At 38.6% G+C, this 21790-nt stretch overlaps 1 protein-coding gene across 1 annotated transcript in view; it reads left to right on the plus strand.

Annotated features, from left to right (window-relative positions):
• Positions 1-17482, plus strand: part of LOC125461717 (metal transporter CNNM1) — a 129899-nt gene extending 112417 nt beyond the window's left edge. Inside the window, exons 8-10 of the mRNA XM_059652975.1 lie at positions 1511-1609; positions 2971-3087; positions 10728-17482. Coding sequence (XP_059508958.1) covers positions 1511-1609; positions 2971-3087; positions 10728-10807 — 296 coding nt within the window. The 3' untranslated portion in view covers positions 10808-17482. The remainder of the gene's footprint in view (positions 1-1510; positions 1610-2970; positions 3088-10727) is intronic.
• The last annotated feature ends 4308 nt before the right edge of the window (positions 17483-21790 follow it).

Raw genomic sequence — 21790 nt, forward strand, 5'->3', positions numbered from 1 at the left:
GAAATGCCCATCAGCCATGATTTAAATGGCGGAGTGGGCTTGATGGGTCGAATGGCCTTACTTCCACTCCTATGTCTTATGGTCTTATTTACTTCCTCATGCACCTTCATTTATTGTTAAGTGGGATTATTATAACCTCACTTTTTCTTCCTCTACATCAAAAAAGGGGAGAGATTGCTCTGATGAAACATCTGCTCAACATTAATACTGTGCTTCACCTCAGACTATGTTGCAATCAGTTGATGAATCATGATGAGTAGCATACAAAGAATGTGGAACTTACTAATAAGGACGTTTAAAAAATAGCAAACTCAATTTAGCTGATTGAAATTTGCAAAAAAAAACTTACATCAGTTTTTTTAGGATCATTCAAGGGATGTGAGTGGCTAGGCCACCAATTATTGTCATCCCTCATTGACTGAAGAAGCCTTCTTGAACCACAAATCCTTGGGCTGTAGGAACCCCCGCAGTCCTAATAGGCAGGGAGTTCCAGGATTTTCAGCATATAAACGTTTTCCCAGCCACCACCAGTTCTGAGGAAGCATGACTAGACCCGAAACGTTAACTCTATTTTCTCCTTCACAGATGCTGCCAGACCTGCTGAGCTTTTCTAGCAACTTTGTTTTTGTAACCAAATGACATGGTCTCTGTATAAGAGGCAGGTCATTTAAGACAGCGATGAATAGTTTCTTCATTCAGAGAAAGATAACCTTTGGAATTATGTACCCAAAGAGCAGTAAAAGCTAAACCATTGGTTTCTCCCTTGAACATGTTCAATGACATAAAGGGGTTTTAGGGATATTGGTGAAAATGGTATAGGGGTAGATGAGCAGCCTGGTTTTATCAATAAGCCGAATGGCTACTTCCTACTCTTGTATACTGTTTGTATATAACTGAGATAGTTTGACTGTACAGGGGAAGGTCCCAGCTAGATCTTCAACATTTCTAAATTCATTGTTCTCCTATTTCTAACTCTTTCCCTGAAAGTACATGGGAAAACCTGAATACCGGTGATTGTGGTAACGGCAAATACAAACTACAGTAGGAGAGCTTAAATGTTTATGCTGATAAAATAGCAATAAGCAGTGAGTTTAAAATAGGTCACACTTCAGGTGACTGCAGAAGTTTCATTTTCTCCAGTTTGTAACTTGCTTTCATAGCTCTATGGCATTGTCCCATTACTCCTTTTGACAGCAAAATCTTTTTGTAGGTCACCACCAGTTTGAGAGTTGTTAAAGGAAAACTTATATTAACAGAAATGTGATCTTACAGCATACAATGCATCAATTATCTGCTGGCATTTGAGCAGTTAACTGTTTGTGTTCATGGGATATGATAAGTTGTTTTTGTGTCTTAACTGCTTTTAACTTCTGTGATCTTGCAATGGAGCCCAACTTTGTGTTGTTGGAATATGTTTGTTGTACTTTATGCTGTAAAAGTTATGGATTTTCTTGTTTAAAGCAAACACTGAAGTATTTTTCAGTTGTTCAACTTTGTGTCTCACTCGTAGGCAGCAAGTCAGATGGACTGAGAAGCCCAAGTGATGTATTTTTCTTGGGAATAGATGCAATAAATGACTCCGAGATGACTGGTTTCAAGACTAAACAGCGTAAGTGTTTTGTTTTAGAAACAATAAATATCTGTCAAGAAATACAAACAAAATGTAAACCTTCGAACCAATTTGAGGGACAAAGTACCAAACTCAGCAATATGGTCCCCAGAGCACAAGCGAGATAAGGGATTGGATTTTGCAGGACAGTGATTAGCCTGAGTATGCTTATGGAATTTCCTAATGCTGTACTGAGGATTAGTCTCTTCACAACTGTGTTTCCTATTAATCAGGATTATGATATATCAGTGGCTGGGATTCATTTTAGTACATTCTTGTCAAGGTCTCAATCCAAACAATTGCAGAGCATTGAAGAGGGAGTAGGGAAAGCCAAGGAATGGGAGCATCAAGTTGTCCATCCCAGCTTCGGAGGATTGGCAGCATAGATAATTACGTGGCAATAATCTTCATGTAGACCAAATTGAGGAGCCATAATCCCAGAAGAAAAGATGTCTTCATCTCGAAAAGAAATTGCTGAGTGAGGACCACCCTGCTGGCTTAATGGATGTATAATTGTCATGTATAACTGAACTAACTATTTATTGAAGTCCTTCACCTGACAAAAGAGCAGCGCTCCGAAAGCTTGAAATTTTAAATCAACCTGTTGGACCATAATTTGATGTCATGAGACTTCTGACTTTGTCCATCCCAATCCAATACTGGCACCTCCACATCATGTGCACCATTTATCAAGTGCTTGGGCTTTAATCCCTGATCTGCACTGCTCTCACTGAAACATCGGCAGAGCAGTAAGGGAACAATAATGTGCTGTAGGAAATTAGAATTAGGCCTTAGTGGTGCGGAATTATTCAAGGAATTCCCACGGCTGGTCACTTTCAGAGGCTGTTAAGAGAAAGTGTATATCGTTATCAGGTGAGGGAAGACCTGGGTTCAACAGCAACACTCACTCCCAATCCACAGGCAGTAATCTGCCACTGCTCAGTGCCTTGCATGAAGAAAGGACTAGTTGGGTCAGGAATCCATGGTCTCCCTGCGTTAGTGGAACAGCCAGCATCCTATGAAGAGTGCTGGCACAAACAGGAACCTGTGAGTTTTGTTTTAAGAAGATTGCTAGGATTAACCCGTGGCATCCTTTTGAATCCATAAACAATAAGTTCAGGGACATCATTGCTAGCAGAGTCTCAAACAATCCTTGTCTGTCTTCTGTACCGGGGTGCAGTTTACGCTAGAAACAAGTTAAAGAGTGGTGATGTGAAAGAAAGAAATAGTTTCCTTTTGGAAAGAACTGTTAGGAAAGCAAAAGCATTTTTCTTTAATGAGTAAGAGATTTCAAATAATGCCTCAGAAATCTTTGCCTTTTAACCTGTGTTCCTTTAAGCTAATTTTCTATCTATTTTCAGATGATGAAAACGCCAGTGTAAATGTTGAACCTGAAGTCAACAATCCTGAGCGGAAAAAGAGCACTTCACTTAGCAGTTCAGAAGAGACACTTGGCAAAAAGCTCCTGAGGAAACTAAGTTAGTGCAACTGTTCATGTTACGTGTTTTTTTAAAAAAACTCCACCATTGTGAAATGCAATGCAAATATCATGACTATACTGCATAATTCTGTGCTGGACTGGGGCCAGAGTAAATGAGTATTTTTAAGAATAGGAACAGACGATCAAACTGCATCATTTCCCTTAACTTGCCCCATTCTTTCTCAGTGCAACACCAATTGCTTCTTTCAGCCTATTTATACCTACAATTTTAACAGTCAATCTTTTGAGAGCACAGCAGTTCTGAAACTAGTTCAACTGTTCTGTCTACAACTGACTGTGTTTTCAGATTTAAAAGAATTGCATGAATTTACTCTTACCATTAACCAAGACTATTTCCCTTTCCCAAGTCATCCTCCCGCAACCATCCTTATTTCCAGGGGCCAGGTTTGGCTGTTCTTTAGGCCATTGTTAATCAAGACCTAACTTGGTTTTATGTTCTCTGGACCAATCACCAACTTAGTTCCCCAAAATAAATCATTCCACAACTACCACAGTCACACCCCTGGACACCTCCATATCCTGCTGAAATCTGTGTGGCCAGGCCAGAGAGATTTAGCCACACTTCAATTAGGGTGTTCTTGTTGTGAAAATTTACCAAATACATTGAGCAGGCAACATTGTTTGAGCTAGGTCTTTATAACTAGCCCCTTTGGTTTAAGACCAGGCTGAAAGAATACACAATTTTAAGTTTTGAATTTATAATTGTGAATTAAATATTATCATTTAGTTGAGATGATAATTACAGATTTATGACTTCTTTTTAATCAAACTCTCACTGCATTTATTTTTGCGGTAATTCATAAATTAAGAAAAATAGTAACCTTGTTTTGCAGTTTTTAAAATAAATTCATTTGCAAAATGGTGTTGTCAGTAGGTAAGTTAATTCCAAAACTTGCCTTACTTTCCCAATCGTTTCACTTAAATTAATCACAGCTCTGTCACTGGCTATTGTGTGCTTTTCTTATCCCATGTATTGTTTCTAGCTGAGGAAGGGTTCATCAGCTTAGCTCTTTTCAATCTCTTTAATTGGCTACAACAAAGATTTTATGTTCTTTGAGGCATGCAGCTACAACTCTCCAACAAAAATTTCACCAGTTGGTTTACTGGAAACAATAAGGAGCCAATTATAAAGTTTACTTGAGTAGAAGATAAAGCTACTTGCTAACCCTTTAGGGCGGCACGGTGGCTCAGTGGTTAGCACTGCAGCCTCACAGCGCCAGGGACCCAGGTTCGATTCCAGCCTCGGGCAACTGTCTGTGTGGAGTTTGCACATTCTCCCTGTGTCTGTGTGGGTTTCCTCTGGGTGCTCCAGTTTCCTCCCACAGTCCAAAGATGTGCAGGCTAGGTGGATTGGCCGTGGGAAATTGCCCATAGTGTTCAGGGGTATGTGGGTTATAGGGGGGTGGGTCTGGGTGGGATGCTTCAAGGGGCGGCGTGGACCTGTTGGGCCAGAGGGCCTGTTTCCACACTGTAGGGAATCTAATCTAATCTAAACCATCAAAAAATTAAAGACTCCCTGCTATAGGAAGGATGTTGTAAAACTTGAAAGCTCTCAGAAGAGATTTATATGGTTGTTGCGTTATTTGAGTTATTTGAGTTATAGGGAGAGCTGAAAAGGCTGGCTTTATCTTCCCTGAAGCGGTGGAGGCTGAGGAGTGATTTTACAGAGGTTTATAAAATCGTGGTTTATATAGGTATATAGTGGGTTATATCGTGGGTTATAGAGGTTTATAAAATCGTGGTTTAAAGAGGTATATATTGGTTTATATCGTGGGTTATAGAGGTTTATAAAATCGTAAGGGACATGGATAGGGTAGATAGACAAGGTCTTTTTCCTGAGGTGGGGGAGTCCAAAACTAGAGGGCATAGGTCTAAGATGACAGTGGAAAAATTTAAAAGGAACCTGAGGAGCGGCTTTTTCATGCAGAGGGTGGTGTATGGAATGAGCTGCCAGAGGAAGTGGTGGAGGCTGGTGCAATTACAACATTTAAAAGGCATCTGGATGGGTATATGAATAGGAAGGGTTTAGAGGGATATGGGCCAAATGCTGGTTAATGGGACTAGATTAATTTAGGATAACTAGTCGGTATGGACAAGTTGGACCAAAGGGTATGTTTCCTTGCTAAACAGCTCTGTGACTCCGTGACCCTATATGATGTCAAGCACACAGACAAACTCAGGTTGAAAGTACAAAATGAGATGGTACCCAGTACAAAAAGGAATTTATTAAAACAAACATGTAACCTAAAATCTTTAGGATATTCTTGAGGTGCTGAGTATTAACCTGAGACAACTGTTGGTTAGGAATGTCATGGATCAATGACATCCATGAATTGCAGATATCCCTTGAGTTCTCAGTGTTCAGATGTTTGTTCTAATTCTCTTTGGCTCTAGGATTTATTTTTCTGAGGACAGCAGAGAGAGAGAACCCTATAATAAATCCACCTCATCTTCTCTGACAATGTCACTTGAAATGCACCTCATATGTGTCTTTCTGTGTCTGGATTTGTTGCTTCTAAACTGGATAATTGTCGGAGATTTTGTTTTTTAATCTCCAACATGCAAGCCTCTCACACAGATGTAAATGAAGAAACCAATTTCTTCACATGTGGCTGGTTTCTGTTTCGAAAGAAATGTTAATTTCATTTTAGACTGGTTTTTGTTTATTGATTTTTTTTCATTAATTCTGGCTCAACCTGTGGTCAGGTGATTACTGCAACCATTTATAAGTCAAATTTATAAGTTTTTTTCCTTTTTGAAAGCATTTCAGTCTGTGAAAGTCTCTAGTATTAAAATCAGATGATGGCAGTTGAAAATTGATAGCTTTTATTTTGTCACGCTTGTGACACATGGGACAAATTAACTTTCCAGGGTACAGTCACCTACTGTTAAGCTGATATTAACTATTTGTATTCATTTCCAGTCAGTTTGACACCTCTCAAACCCACTCTGGATACCATGTGTTTAGCTATACTTACCTTCAATTAAAGTGTGAAGATGATTCAGTAAATCCTTTTGCACAAGTTTGATGTGAATCCTGGTGGTGTTCTCAGATAGCTTTCCAATGATGGAAGCTTTTTTTTAAGTTCTGTGTCAGTTTCTTCCCTGCCACTATTTATTTTCTTTTCCAGCACCACCTCCTTTCTCCTCCTAAATTGTTGTTTGTGCACCATCCGGCAAACAGACACAATGACAAAGTGGAGAGGCTGATCTACCATGAAGTCAGCATTTTCCACTCATGGCATGAGTCAGATCAGTATTGTAAATGCCAGGTATGTACTGATGCACGCCTAGGCTGCCCTGTTAGGGCATTTTACTAAAGCTGAGGTAAAATAACAACTAATTACAATTTTACTGCAGGTCAGCCCTAAGCCCAGAACAAATGGGAGTGAAATTTATTAGCAATGATACAACGGTAACTAGATCTGATACTGTGTGACAGTTGCCTCCAGTAGTACTGCAAAATGTGTGGCCAATCATACCCTTATTAGGTAGGCTGACAAAGGGGTTAATCTAACTTGATGGATTGCTGATGTTGGGAGCCAAGGGACCACCCATGTCTTGCATTTGCCCTGAGGCTCGAATTTTTGATTGGAAACTAGAACAGAGCAAAATAAGAGGTCCAGGGAGAGCACTTTTCTGTTCAAAGTATTCTCAATAATTTCAAAAAAATAGTTCCCATCATGACTTTGTCATTTGAAAGCTGCTTCACTTTGGTTCACTCCCATGACATGGTTGCATCCTACAGTGCATTGGAAGCGTCCACAATTACAGACCAGTTTGTGGACCAGTCCGAGGCTTCCTGGCCCTGGGAAAAATAACAGTACCAGCAGAAATTGCAATGATCAACTCCCAGGGGAATCTGAAGTTCTGAACCTATTAAAATGAATGAATGAAGCTGCTCTGGGCTTGGTTCCCATTTAGTGCTGACAATGCTGGAGGAGGAAAACGGTTTAAAATTAGAGGCCTCCAATTTGGGCAAGAAATTTGCATTTTAGAGAGAATTGTGGTGAATATTTTTATAATTACTCTGCTCTTCCCCCAGACCTTCACTGACCTTTTACTTTTCTGATTTGTATAGGCTGACAACCAGGCAACACTCAAACTTGTGAATTGTGTAAATGCAGTTATTGATAGAATCATCACCATCGTAGAATCCCTACAGTGTGGAAGCAGGCCATTCAGCCCAACAAGTCCATACTGACTCCAAAGAGCACCAAGACTCACCCCTCTGCTCTATCCCTGTAATCCTACATTTCCCATTGCTAACACGCTTAACCTACATTAACCCTGGATACTGTGAGCAATCTAACACAGCCAATCCACCTAACCTGCACATCTTTGTATTATAGGAGGAAACCAGGGCACCCCCATCTGCTTCATTTCTGCACCTTTTCCATTTTCCCTGCCAGATCGATGAGCTCATGTGTAGGATAAATACATTCTTAATTTGCTCCTAAAATTTATTCTTCTCTGGTTAATGTCCAAGTTATATTTCTTAATGAGTGCATTACGATGTTTTCCTAGCACTCAACTGTTTGTGATACATTAGGCTTCAGTAGGAAACCCAGTGGCAGCCTTCAGGGCATTTCATAAATGACTTGTACTCGTATGAACTGTAGAAGAGCACCGCAGAAATATACAAAACAGGTAAATGAAAATAAAACACAATTATCCAACACCATTCTATTTCATGGGATAGATATTTACAAATCAATCTGGTTCAGTAATATTATTACACACCTCTGGAGCACGTAAGATTTAAGCCCAGGTCTCCTGGCTCAGAAGAAGGGACACCACCACTGTGCCACAGAAGCCTCACAAAGATGAGATTTTTTTCCCTCATGTCACAGCGTGACAGATTTTTACCAAGTATTTGAGAGTCATTAAATTAATTTTTGAAGTGTATGGAAAATAGCAGCCAATTTGCAAATGCTAAAGTGACGTAAATAGGAGTGCAAATAAAGATCAGCTAGTCTGTTTTTAGTGGCATTGTTTGAGCGAAGCTGCTGGCTAGGATACTCTAAGGAAAGTGTTATGTGTTCTTTTGGATTTAACTTAGCAATTTGTCCAAAGATCACCATGCCTAAATACCTCACTGGAGAGATTGAACGGACTGAAACTACAAACAGACTGATGTAAAGCAGGATCCAGATTATCTGCACGTTTCCTCAAAATTCAAGACATTTGCAGGAAATGAACTCCCATTTTTAACACCATCGGTTAATATTTATCAGTCTGTGAAGTTCTCCCTCTCTGCACCACTTCTTTGAATGACATAAATAGTACTGTCTGCAATTATAACCACAGTAATTGTTTGGCAGGTTTGATAAAAAGTACAGAACAGATAGACATTCCCTGTCCCACAAAAAAGAGGAAGTGCTAAGCAAAGTCCCTGTGAGTAAAGATACAATGCAGTCTTGAATTGAGTAGGAGACCAGGAAGTCTTTACATTTCATCACTCACTCTGATTATTTATTTGTCACAAACCCCGTTCATAGTATCCACTGTGCTTCTATGCTTTAAATCAGTCATTTAAATTAATTTGTTATAAAACTTGTATTCATAAAGTTTTCCATTGCCTATGAAAATGCCTAGCTCACAATTTGGGACACAAGTAATTTGAGACATGAAACATGTTTAGTGTAAAGCTGCTTGAAAGGAACAGGTGGTGTTCCCAGAGCTCTCCACCACTGGTTTACCCTGGCTCATTTCTGGGTTGTTCCAGACAAATTAATGGAGATTGATTGCCAGGATTAGTCAACAAATTCATTATCACAATTTGTAGCTACCAGGTCAGTAGAAGACCCGCTAGATGAACCTTGGTCTTTATTTTTGTAGCAACTCCTGTATTCCTACACACCCAAATACTTCTGGAATACAGTGACTGTTGTTATTTAGCCAGACAGGGCAGCTGTTCTGTAACTGCAGTGCACCATATGTAATCATTAGTTGGACAGCTAGTTCATATTTTATGGTGACATTAACTGACAAATTAATGCTTGATTAGCAATCTGGAAGGATTCCTGTTTTTCTTTGAGGCATGTAGTGGGGTGTTTTGGTGTCCATGTGAATCTCTGGGAACAGACAGGCAGGAGCCGGCTTCAACACCCTAAATATATCCGAAAAGGGAGCGTTGCATCAGTATTTGAGTAACGTTTTCAAAGTATCATAAAGTCGTTGCAGAACAGGTTGAGGCCACTTGGCCCAGTGTAACTTACTAACTCTGAAAAAATTACTTGCCTAGTTCTATTCCACCCATCTTTTTCCCCATTGCCCTAGAATTTTTTTTACATAATTGTCTTTTTTTCAAAGGCATCGATTGAATCGATCCCAACCACATTGTCATTCAGTTCAATTAGATCAACCTGCAGTTGCTTAATATTATTTTCCCCACACCTGGACCTATTGTTTCTTTTGCCAGCCACATTGACTTGATGTTCTCTGTTTCTTATCCCTTTCATCAAAGGGAAAGTTCCTCACTATCTACATTGACCAGTCCCCTCACGATTTTTGAACGCCTCAAAAAAATCTCTTAACCTTCTCCGAGGAGAACAATGCTGTCTTCACCCAATGATTTGTGTAACTAAAGTTCCTCATGCTGTAAACATTCTGATGAATTCTTTCTGAATACTGTCAAAACCCATCACACCCTTAGTTTCAGTCTCTTCCAGGAGCTGATGTTCTCAATCCTCTGAGCTGTATTAAATAAGCAGTCCCGGTCTCTTCCATTGGGAATGCCAGTGGCAAGATCAGCATTTATAGCCCCATTCCCAATTGACTTTGAGATGTGGTGCTGAATGGCCTTTTTGAGCTCTTGCAGGCTGTGTGGTTTGTGGTTTATAATTTTGTAATGTTTGTCTCCAGTGCTAAATGGCCACAGTGATCCTGCATGCCCACTCTGTGTTGGAAGGGAAATGCTCCATTTAATCTTCAGTCCAAAACCAAGTGCCCTTGTCTGAAAACTGGGAGCCCACTGAGTCCAAACTGATTTTACTCCACTCTGCAATGCTCCCATTTGAGGCTGTTAGCTGCAAATGATGAGTTGGTGAACGTTTCAGGAATTGAGAGAAGGGCCATTCCTGCTCAAAGCAGTTACTAATGCTGTCATTTAGTGTCTGTGAAAATAACAGCATATTAACTTGCAGCACCAAATGAAAATGGATAGGAAAGTTGTTATATAATCCAGGTACAACTCTCTTATTTTCGCACCTGTGGACTGCAGCATGCTATCTAGTGGCGGTATTACTCACAAATACCTTCTTATCATTTTCAGCAGACGCAGCAAAACAGTTTGCTAAGCTACTTCAGGACAGTTGAGGGTCAAATGTATGGTAGTGTGTCTGGACCAAATAGAATAGCAGGTTTCTTTCCTTGGATTCATTATGAACCAAGCAGATTCAACATAACTTCAAGGGCATCATTACAGAAGCCTGCTTTCTGTTCCAAATTTATTTACTTAACTGAATTTAATTACACAACTCTGGTGGTATTTCACTTTATAATCACTAAATTATTAGTCCAGGCTTCTAGTCACATAATGCTGCCTTGCTTCAGAATTTGCAAGTGTGAACATTTTTCAAAATTTACGTTTTCTGTTCTTGCAAATCTGTGCAGGTGGCAAAAAGAGGAAGCCTTCCAGAGACAGTGAGAAAAGCCCTGAAGAGAATGTAAATGTACCTCAACTAAAAATCTGACATCTCCAGCAAAGCAGCAAGGTTAAAGTCAAACTGATGGGCCACAAGAAAAATCACTCACTGGATACAAATCATTCCTGATACTCGAGCCTAACTAACACATGCTGCAATATTCGTACATTGTCAATCATGAAAAGGGTTTGTAATCGTGAAGCAAAACTACAGCAGTGACCGCGGCACCCAAGATATAGCTTTTCTTGTTTGATACTTTGAATTAAGAACTTAATTTTTGCATGTTTTCCCGTCTAACTACACTGAATTTAAACCAGGCAATTTCAACATTTTATGTAATTTATCCAAAGGATTGTACATCAAAATGCATTTTTTTTCCATGAAGTGCTCTAATCATGTCACCCTAACCCGACTTCCCCTCATTTTATTCTGGGTTTGTTGTAATACTGTAAACACGCCCGTTTTGTGGTACATACTGGAGTATGCTTCAGGAATCTAACACCTCTCAGGTTTCGCATAGCATCGATGCTGCATTCAAGCAATGCTTTTGCAATTCATGAGACGATAGTGAGCCTGTTTTATGCATCCTTGTCTTGTAAGACATCTCTGGGAGTCAAAAGGGGGACAGGTTTCTTCTGCTCCTAATATATTCACAAAGTTTGTAAAAACAGCAGGCCCATTTTGTAGTGAAATGATAGTTGTATTCTGATGAAATTTCAATAGAAATTGTGTATTTAGGAAACCTAAGTGTAATGTTTACGATGTTGCTATCATAGCAGGAGGAAATCTTGGCCCTCCATCTATCACCCTATTTAATATTTAGAAAGCATGTTACAGCTGAAATCAATGCAGATTGAGTGCTGTCCTTATAGATTCTATTACCTCTGAAGTTCTCCAGGTAAATATTTTTATCGTGATTATCACAGATGTATAGTGTAGAGATGTAGATTATTTAAGGTTTCCCACTACAGTTTCTCTGCTGCTTTGGCAACATTAATTTTGGCTGTCACCATCGCTTTGCAATACTTATTTTCCTCGAGATACTATCCTGTAGGTAACAGCCAAAACACAGTATCCACTAGTTTTGCTTGAGTAGCAATGCTCGATATGAGTCACTGTCTACATTCTTGTACAGGATATTTTTATTCTTTTCTGTATCCCTGCAGTCCTCTCTGTTTCACTCCTCTCTCTCTGATGTGGAGTCTCAGAAATGCCTTGCTTTTGCGTTTTTGTTCTTAATGCCGTTCTTTCAAGCTCTACACAGTTTGTGGCATAAATTCTGCTTCATGCCATCCCTGTATATACTGCAGACACTGAGTTGCCACATCATTTATGGTTATTTGTCCACAATGGCACCTACTTGAGACAATGGCATTTTAGCACAAAGTTGTACTGCTGGCACATGCATTCACCCACCAGTTAAACAATGAAAAAATAATCTGAGAATTACCAGCATTTTTGGAACTATAGCTCTGCAACAATTGCTGTGTTCAGGGGAAGCAGGAGAAATTGTGTGGAAGAATGGACTTCTGCATTGAAGTGAAACTGAAGACTTATTACTTTAATTAAGTTTTGACCTGATGTAGTGCGACTTATTCATAGATAGGTTTGTGATTTTTCAACATTGCCAATATTTGATCACATGATATGCTGCATCCAAACACCCAATTAGCCAGCCTCTACTCTCCTCTTTCTCCTCACCCCTTGCTCCACCAACAATTGAATTAGCAATTAACTAAAGCATTCAAAGGAATGTTCCTGTGCCTGTAGGCTTTAACAAACTTTGCCTACAGAGTTTCTGGAAGTGTGATCAATAATGGTGCAGGAAAGGTTACAGAGACTTCACTAAACAAACGTACAAAACTGCCAAACGCTTTAATCTGAGATTTAAAGATTGAGAAATAAACAGATGTGACTGAAAAATCAGTGAATTGAGAGGCAAATTATGTAGAGAACAGAGGAACGAGAGGTGGAGACATTAAAAGGATTTGATTGTGAGTTACCAACTAACGTTGTTACATCCACATTCCAGGCAAGGTTCCCCAATTTGTTCTACTTCCAGGTGGGATGCTTCAAATCTCTAAACTCAACAGTGAGGAGGGAATGAACTGGCTCCTGTTGGTCATTCACCTGCTCCATTGGTGGGTGGCAACATGGTTAATTTATATAGGATCCTTTCCCTTATGGATACTTTCTCCTGGACCCAAATTTACACCTTGAAAGGAGCTAATGTGACCAGGCATTTTTGAATTAACAAAAAAAAGTAAGAGTAAGTTTATTCATTATTAAACGTGGAAAGAAATAGTAGCCCAACCCCCATAGACACAAAATAAGTAAAAATAAGATAGTCCAAAAAATAAGGCAAAAGATAAAAAGATCAGTCTGTGAAAGGCAAATACAAAGACATTGTAGCCGCTATTGGATGACACTGGTAGCACTGATGTTGTCAGCAAAAAAATCCTTCCACTCTCGATTTGCAAATGTTTGGGAGTTTAGTGACCAATTAACCAATGTGCAAATGCAGCTAAGTTTCACAGTTGTTGAGCATGAGATGCTTGTCTTGGTTAGTTGACTTAAGTCAAGGTAATGCTAGAAAAGGAGTTGGTCTTATTGCCCCTGGGCTGGACAAAGAGTTTAGTGAGGTGCTGGTTGAAGGGGAAAAATTCAGTCAGTTAGTTCTCCGTCCAGTGATCACAAGTGAAAAGTGGATATTGGGTCATTCCTCATGCCCAGCACATGTTTACTCTAACATTTACACATAGACTTTGATGAGATAGCAGGGGACCCTCTAACCAACATAAGGATTTAATGGTGAAAAAATTTACATAAACACTTGCAGAAATGCAGAGCAGGTCAAGTCACCCACTGACAGAGAATGGCAAGTTGATGTTTCTACGATAATAGTTTATGGGAATTGACATTGTTGAGGCCTTCTAGTCAAACTCTGGGGTTTCTGATAAAAGACTATGCCCCAAACCTGTGATTTATCTTTCTCTTGCAGCTAAAGATGACTTTCTTTGTCCATCTAGCATTTTTCTCATTTTTAAGTTGAGATCTTGGTAATTATATGACTGCATGTACTCTGTACTTCCTACAAAGAATCAGTTTCAACAGGTGCACTGCTTCACAGTAACAAACCTTTATGAAGCTTTCAATGCAATTCAGAAAGACATTATTTGAAGTCAAGGTACTTCATGGTGATTCACCCCAATGCAAAGAGATTAGACTGCTGTTAATTCACAGTAGAGTTCACTGAGGTGGCTGTTTAGTACACCTTGAGGTGATGCTAAGGCTGAATTCAAAATAGGAGTGTTTATATTTATTTTCTTTTGTTTAACCCCTTATTGAATATTTAAGTGATTTTCCACTTTGCTGAATTTCACCCTGCCATCACATGATCAGTGCCTGGTGAGGCAATAAAAAGGAGAGGAAAGATCAGAGGGATAAGTCATAGAGTTATACAGCATGGAAGCAAGCAGTACCTGAGACACTTATGGTAGACACACTAAGAACTGGCTCGCTTCTATCTCAGCTGTACAATAATTTAAATAGGCTAAGGGGGAGGAAGCAAAAAACATTTGTTGTCTATATGCTCCTACCAACATTTTCAACAAATAATATGTAACTGTGCAGAAAGTGTGCTGGCTAGGTTTAGTCTTTTTCAGCTGCATTCTGGCCTGATAGTGAGATTGTGGCTTGAGATCTGAGCGGCCAGATCATAAGGAAGAGAAATGAGTAGAAACGAGGAATTACATCTATCTTTATAAAGTCAGATTTTTGAAGAAAGAATGAAATTCTTTTAATGAAAAACAGGGGAGCATTTGACTTTGAAATGTGTATTTTCTGAGAATGCAACTTGATTGTTGTTAAGGAGAGAACCTTTTTTTTGCCAAAGGAAATATAACTCCCATGCCACTGGTATCTCGATTACAGAAACGCCCCACTGAAAAATTACAGTGCCTGCAACTTCAGGTTACAGAAAGCAATGTGATGGCATCCTGTCGTAAGTTGACACCATGACCTTCAAAATGAAGCAATGGAAGTTCCCCCTTTTGGATCATAAACTCAAAGAGGGAAAATAGGTTTACCAAGAGAATTGGCAATTATTTCTAAAATAATATTCTGCATCTTGTATAAAGTTTGTTATCCCATAAACTTTAAAATGGCCTTTCTAGGAACATTTGGGAAAATGGTTAGGAGGAAGGCGTGTTTTTTTTTTAAGAAATATTTAGAATTTATTTGTCTTTCATTAAACTTTGCTTTGCGAGTACTGTATGGAAGGTTATTCACAAAGATGTCCTCTGGTAACTATAGAGCCTTTTTGTTAACAAGCTTCGGTTAATCACACAATTAGGGGTAAGTTTTACAATTGACAACAGCGGCAAACAGCATCAAATGGTGGGAGCATCTTTGGGGGGCTTGTGAATACATCAATGTACCCAATTCACAACCTGCCTAGTTGGACAGAAAATCTTGCAGGTTGCAAATTAGCCATATCTACCTCCACAGCCCACACCCCAATTCCTCATGGGTGTCCTCATCACACCAACTGTGTGTGAAACTGAGGTAAAAGTCATATCCATATTTATTAATTAGATGAACCTCCACTCACAGCTTTAATGTAGATTTAGTGCTATCTTTGATACTTTTGTTTAATATCAAGACTCCCAGTTATGATTGGTAAAATTGTGTGCAAATGAAATAGATTGTACTGCTTCGGGGAGCTATCCAATCATCCATTTATATAACACCTTATGTAAGAAAGACTTATAAAACTGATGCCAGGAAGGGGGATATTAGAGTGAGGACTGAACATTTCAGATAAAATCTAGTAGCTTTGAGAAGATTTTTAATAGGAGCATTTGGAGGGAGTACAGAGGTTTTCAGCCTAATAAGATGGAGAGGAAAAGTTAAAGATGAAGAGAAATACGTTCATATGCAGTTCTGCCAACTGCATATCATCAATTACAAACACAGTCCTCTATGTGTTTCCTTCACTGAGCCATGATTAAACACTAAAGTGTGAATAATTGCAGTAAGCAAGATGTGGTTACACTATTGTCTACAAATTATGTGTAATATGTATGCACAATAAATATTTTATAAATAATTTGTGCTTGTTTTGAACCGCCTCAGTCCCTGAAAGCAAAGTCTGTGCAAGGTTACCTTTGACTTTATTATATTTACCATTTTGAGGAGAGGATCAGTGGTCTGAATTGACTGCAAAATACTGCACATTTTCATTATATTTTGAATTTTATTGTTATAGTAGTATCTGTTCTAGCTCATCCACCGGTTTTGCTGATGGGGAATCTTGAGTCTTGATCAGGTTTCCTTTTAAGGCTGCTAATCTGGGATCCCTTGTGGGAGAGTGATGTAAATGGAACATCATGTGGTTATTTAAAAACTAATTGCTAATAGAGATTTCTGCAGTTTGGCAGTTGTTTGTAAGTCTTAATAGTGTTTCCTTTTAAGAAATGACAGCCTATCAAGGTCGTAAATACCAACAAGAAAAATATCAGACTTACACATTTTTGTGCTTTTAGCACAGTGAAGTGCAGCAGATCTGTTATGTGAAAGATTATTTTATATAGCTAGTAATTTGTCTGTGTATTTGCACTATATGCAACAGTTTTAATATATTGTGGGTAGTATTTAAAGCTTGGTTTAATGCTTTTTTAAAAATCAACATGCTTGGATTTAAAATTTGTTTGCCTCATGGAAAGAAGCACCATACATTGTAGAGTTCATTTTTATTGGGTAGTATGTGGGTGTGAGATACACAATCTCATGCCCAGGGCATTATCAAGAGAACTTAAGAGCCATAGGGACCATTTTGTGTGTTGACCAGGAGACACTGAGGGACTGAAAATAACAAAGGCTATCGGGAGACTTTCCAATCCATCCTATTTAGCCAGGTTGAAAAGCTGCTGATTGGGTCTTATCTATTTAGAATTGTTACCAAAAGTGAGGAGAGGTATTAAAATATATTGCCGTACCTCAAGTTTGGAATACTATAGGGAGTTGTTCAGACAGAAATCATTGCAGATTTCTTTTAAGGATAAAGTGCAATTAATATTTGAAGTTAAGGAAGATGCAGGGCTTTTGGAACAACAAATAAAATTTTTGATTGTTTAAACCAAGAATTACCACAGATATAGGGGGTTGACTAGGCTCCCTGTGCTGTAAAGCTCTGGTTCTGTACTCTGATGAGGTCAGAATTTACCAATTCCATTGCAAAATAAAAACATAATTTTTGTAAGGTATTTATTAAGAAAATGAATAGCAGGCAAAGAAAATCTGTACCAAATCCAAAGAATAAATGTAGAAGATGAGAGAAATGAAGGACAAGGAGTTTGGGAACAATACAATTGCTTTGTTTCTCAGTTCAGCCAGTATTGGGAAGGAGCTTGAACCAGTCAAATCAAATAGCATGTGTTTCCAATGCTACCCTTACAAGGTACAGTACAATGTTACAAGGCATGCGTGTTTTTATATTAGGATCATACATGATGGCTCATATTGAGATGTAGGAGACCCTACTGCAATACTATTTAAAATGTGCTTTCAAATGCGGTAATCGAATGAGCACTCTGATCATTTGTGTCAGAAAAATTATTGCATGCATCGTGCTATTAGATTCAATGGATAATTGACAAATACGCTACCTCCAAAAAGTTAAAATTCTTATTTATTTTTTATGTATTTTTGTAAAATAATTAATATTCCATCCAGATATTGTTGAAATCTAACTGTTGTAAATGCTACTGATGACTTGGTAACCTAATAAAGTCAAATTCAAAACATATCTCGCCGTCATTCTCTGCTCATTACTGAGATAATACCAAAGTTATTGAAAAGTCAATTATATCACAGTGACATAAATCTCTTGTCTCTTGAAATTTCAATTGAGTTGTAAGAATTTTTTAAAATGTCTTATGGTCACCGTAGTTATTTGGTCGTTCAGTACATTTCCGCTCAGACATTATTGGTCCAGAAAGATTTGCACAGATAAATCGATCCACTCAAAATTCAAAAATTCTATTTTTCCAACAGCCTCAAATTTTGGCTGCTGCACCAGAATTTATAGATAACTTGGCCAAGGCTTTTCTCAACTCTACAATTTCTAGGTCTCAGCATTGACAACCAATAGAAATGTCAATAGGCTGACGGAGCAAGGTAACTAAAGCCAAGTTGTGAATTATGCCAGTTATAAGTTATATTTGCTAGCAAAGGTTCTGATTTTGCTCTGTCATTTCCTGTCAACCAAATAAAAATGATGCTGGAGTGAACTAGTTTTTGGAGAGGAAATGCCAGCTACTTACCATGTACCAAGATTTCAATGAATTGAATGAGCAATCTGCAAGTTACTTTAGCCCCTGACCAGCAGAACCATGTTTCATAAAATGGTAGCTCTTTGATATATCCCTACAAGATGGAGATGTGATCTTGTTTAATGTCTCGTGAGAAGGATGATTGGATTGGACGTGGTACTATGGTTGTATAGTTTTTGTTTTGATACAGATGGTACCCACTGCAACAGCCATATTCCCTACTGCTTACAAGCTTTGGCTACAAAGCATTGTATTTCTGTGTTTGCTTTAAGACTAAACATTTATATGAAACATTTATATGGGTTTTTAATGTACTTCTTATATTCATGATTTTTGATAGTTAGATCAATGACCACTGCAAAATTTCAGACACCTTTACAGTCCAAGATGTGTGCACAGCCTAAGTTGTACACTAGAAAGACTGACCTTTATACTTCATAACTTTATGAAAACTCTAAATGAAAGAAAATCTAATAATGAATCTGGCTTAATTGAGTTAACAATCCAAAAGGATACATTCAGCTGCACTTCATGATCGTATGCCACAAAAACATCATATCACTAAACATAATTACATTCAGTCTTTATTATGTTACAGCAGAACCTAATCAAAGCACGTTTAAGTCTTGTGCTTTGGCGCCACATAAGTACAACTTGGAAATAATTGGTCAAATTCCAGAGATTTAATGGAAATATTCCACTACTGTATATGACTTACTAGAGCAAAAGTATTCTCATCACAGTTTTGATTGTGTGCATACTACCCAATAAACCTGTATCAGGAGACTGCACTTGTCAAATTATCATTCTTTCAAATTGTTTTTCTTTAACCAAGTAATGCCTCAAGCCCATTTTGTTCTCCACTGACTTTCCCTCCTAAAATCATTCTATCTGTTTCCACATTGAACGGGTTCTATGAAATCTATTTGCCACGTGTTGAAAAGGAATTTAACTTTCCTTGCTTTTAATTCTGCATTTACTAGTGTACTATTTGAATCTTTCAAGAGTAACACACTTGGATTTAGTGACCTTTTCATCAAGGAAATGAAAACATGGTTCTGATTAGGTTCAGTCTTCCCCAAAGTCACTCTTTGATAGGCCAAGAATTTGTCTTTATACAGCCCAAATATTAAAACAAAACTGTCTTGAGGAATTACCAAACTACATTTGGAGGAGATGGTGTAATGATTCTGTCCCGAGACTAGCAATCTAAAGATCCCAGTTAATTACTCTTGAGGGCACAGGTTTAAATCCTGCAACTGGTGGATATTAAAATGAAATGATTATGTACAGAACCAAAAGTTAAACTGTTATTGTGACCATAAAACTGTCATCAAGGCTGTCAGGTCAGAATATCCAGTTTGAAGTCTTTGCTCTTCAGAGAAGGAAATCTGCCATCCTTAGTCTGTCTGACCTACACGTGGTTCCAGTTCCACAGCATTATGAGCTTATTCTGAACTGGCATTTGCAATAGTCCAGCAGGCCACTCAGTTCAAATAAAAACGAAAAGGACTGTGGATGCTGTAAATCAGGAACAAAAAACAAAGTTGCTGGAAAAGCTCAGCAGGTCTGTCAGCATCTGTGGAAGAGAAAACAGACAATGTTTCGGGTCTGGTGATACTTCCTCAGAACTCAGTTTGAGTGATAGGTCACAAATGGTCTTGCCAGAAAGAATTTGATAAAAGGCATCTAAGGCAATCTTTTGACTGATGATCAAAAGCTTGGTTCAAAGAGATATGCTTTAATGAGTTTCATTGGAAAGAGACAATCAGGGAGATGAAAACAAAGTACTGTGAATGCCGGTGTTCTGAAATAAAAATAAAGCGCTGGAGAAACTCAGCAGGTCTGGAAGCGGCTGTGGAGAAACAACAGTTTAGTTGTAAAGAGTGACATTGGACATGAAACTTTAACTGTTTCTTGCTTTGTGGGGGATGATGATGAAGAAGTGGCTCAGTGCTACCACTGCCAGGCACCATCCAAGACAGATGCTGAAGTTTGTAGACAATGACTGCAGTCAGGATTTGCTGTGCTATTATCAATGACATAAAAAGGCCTGCTGAAAAGAGGACAAAGGAAAAGCTAGGAAAGTCAAATACGCATGGAACATCGTGCTGGGCAATTTCATTTCACTAAAATGAGCATTCAGAGAGGATAGATGTGTTTGGTAAGGGAAAGGGCAAGTACTGAAAGTGACCAGGAGTAACAGTTGTAGAAATAAAGGTAATTTTGATCGTTCACTTTTTGGACAGTGAGTGATACTGACTTAACTGCCCAAACCTCCAAACCCTACACACACACAAAAAAACAGTTCTCCTAACTTCTGTCCAAGCTCAAAAGGGGCGTTTTCCAACACTCAGCCAATAATATATATGTTGCCTCTTTTATGGTGTCAAAATCGTTGCAGTTACATTCCAAATCCTAACCTCTCAAGTAAAGTCTGCACGCAGAGCATGGCACAGTTCATAACTCAATCCTAATGCCTCAGCAACAGGATACTGCACATTTTAATTATTTAAGTTACAGTTCAACAAAATTCTATAAGTGTAATGTCACTGTAGCACTGCTCTCTCAGAGTCAGAGATAACTGGTGGTAAGTTTCACCTGAGGGTCACTATGTCTCAGGCAAGAGAAGAGGTTGCAAAGGAGATTCCTTCAGGGTAACCTCAGCCAGTACAGGAATTAAATCAGCAATTAACATCACTCTGCGCTGCAAACTAGCCAACTGAGCAATTCAACCCCTTTGTGGTATCCTATAGGATGATGGGAAGGGGTACAACTATAAATGCAAGGAATTTGCTGAATCTTCTGGAGCTAAAAATGACTTGATTTTTGCAACAGCAGCTTTAAATTCGATAGTAGGCCCACGATCAAAGAAATATGCTCAAGCTTTGGAGCACTAGGCTCCATTCCAGGTCGAGAACAAAGAACAAAGGCTGGAAGCATAAATAGCAAGAATGTTTTAATTGACTGCTCATTTTATCAAGGGTTGAATTTCTCTACTCAATCAGGAACAGGTACAGGAAGGATGGCCTGTTCATAACCAAATAAGAATTGAAAGTATTGGCGGAAAGTCAGATTCTGAGATTTATTGAAATGAAAGGAAGGACAAAAGACTGATATTTTATTCTCAGCAACATGATATTCCCCCTCCCATTAAATCGATATGATCAAAGATTTTTTTAAAAACTATTTGAATTGAGAAAGGTTAACTGGAAAGAGTATTAAGAATATACGATTGGTATCATACATTGCTGGCATCACTAACAGACAGAAAAAAGCAGGATCCAAGATAGTTAGAATATTACAAAAGAGTTGACTATGCAAAGCAATGGTGTTATTAGTGGGGGCCTGATCACAGGATCTGATCTGCATTTGGATCAAATGACAGTTGGGTGCAGGACTGGCCTGATTTCTAATAGCTAAAGAACTGAGAGATTCTATTGAAAATTACTGCACGTGTCAAGTACAACATGCAATGTACTGATGCTTCATGTGCATCCAAGAATCTCACTTACCTAGAGGATGAAAAGCGTAACTAAACTGCCAAGAGACCAAACTCAAGAATCTCCTGTCCCTCACTCCTGCATTTGTTTACTGAACTAGTCGGATGTATTTTGCCTGGAGCCAAATATTAAATTTATTAACAGCAGAAGGCAAAAGTGCAGAAATAGTTTAGTTGCCATTGGTGATTTCTACA

This window comes from Stegostoma tigrinum, chromosome 20 (assembly GCF_030684315.1).
Source record: "Stegostoma tigrinum isolate sSteTig4 chromosome 20, sSteTig4.hap1, whole genome shotgun sequence".
Classification (NCBI taxonomy): Eukaryota; Metazoa; Chordata; class Chondrichthyes; order Orectolobiformes; family Stegostomatidae; genus Stegostoma; species Stegostoma tigrinum.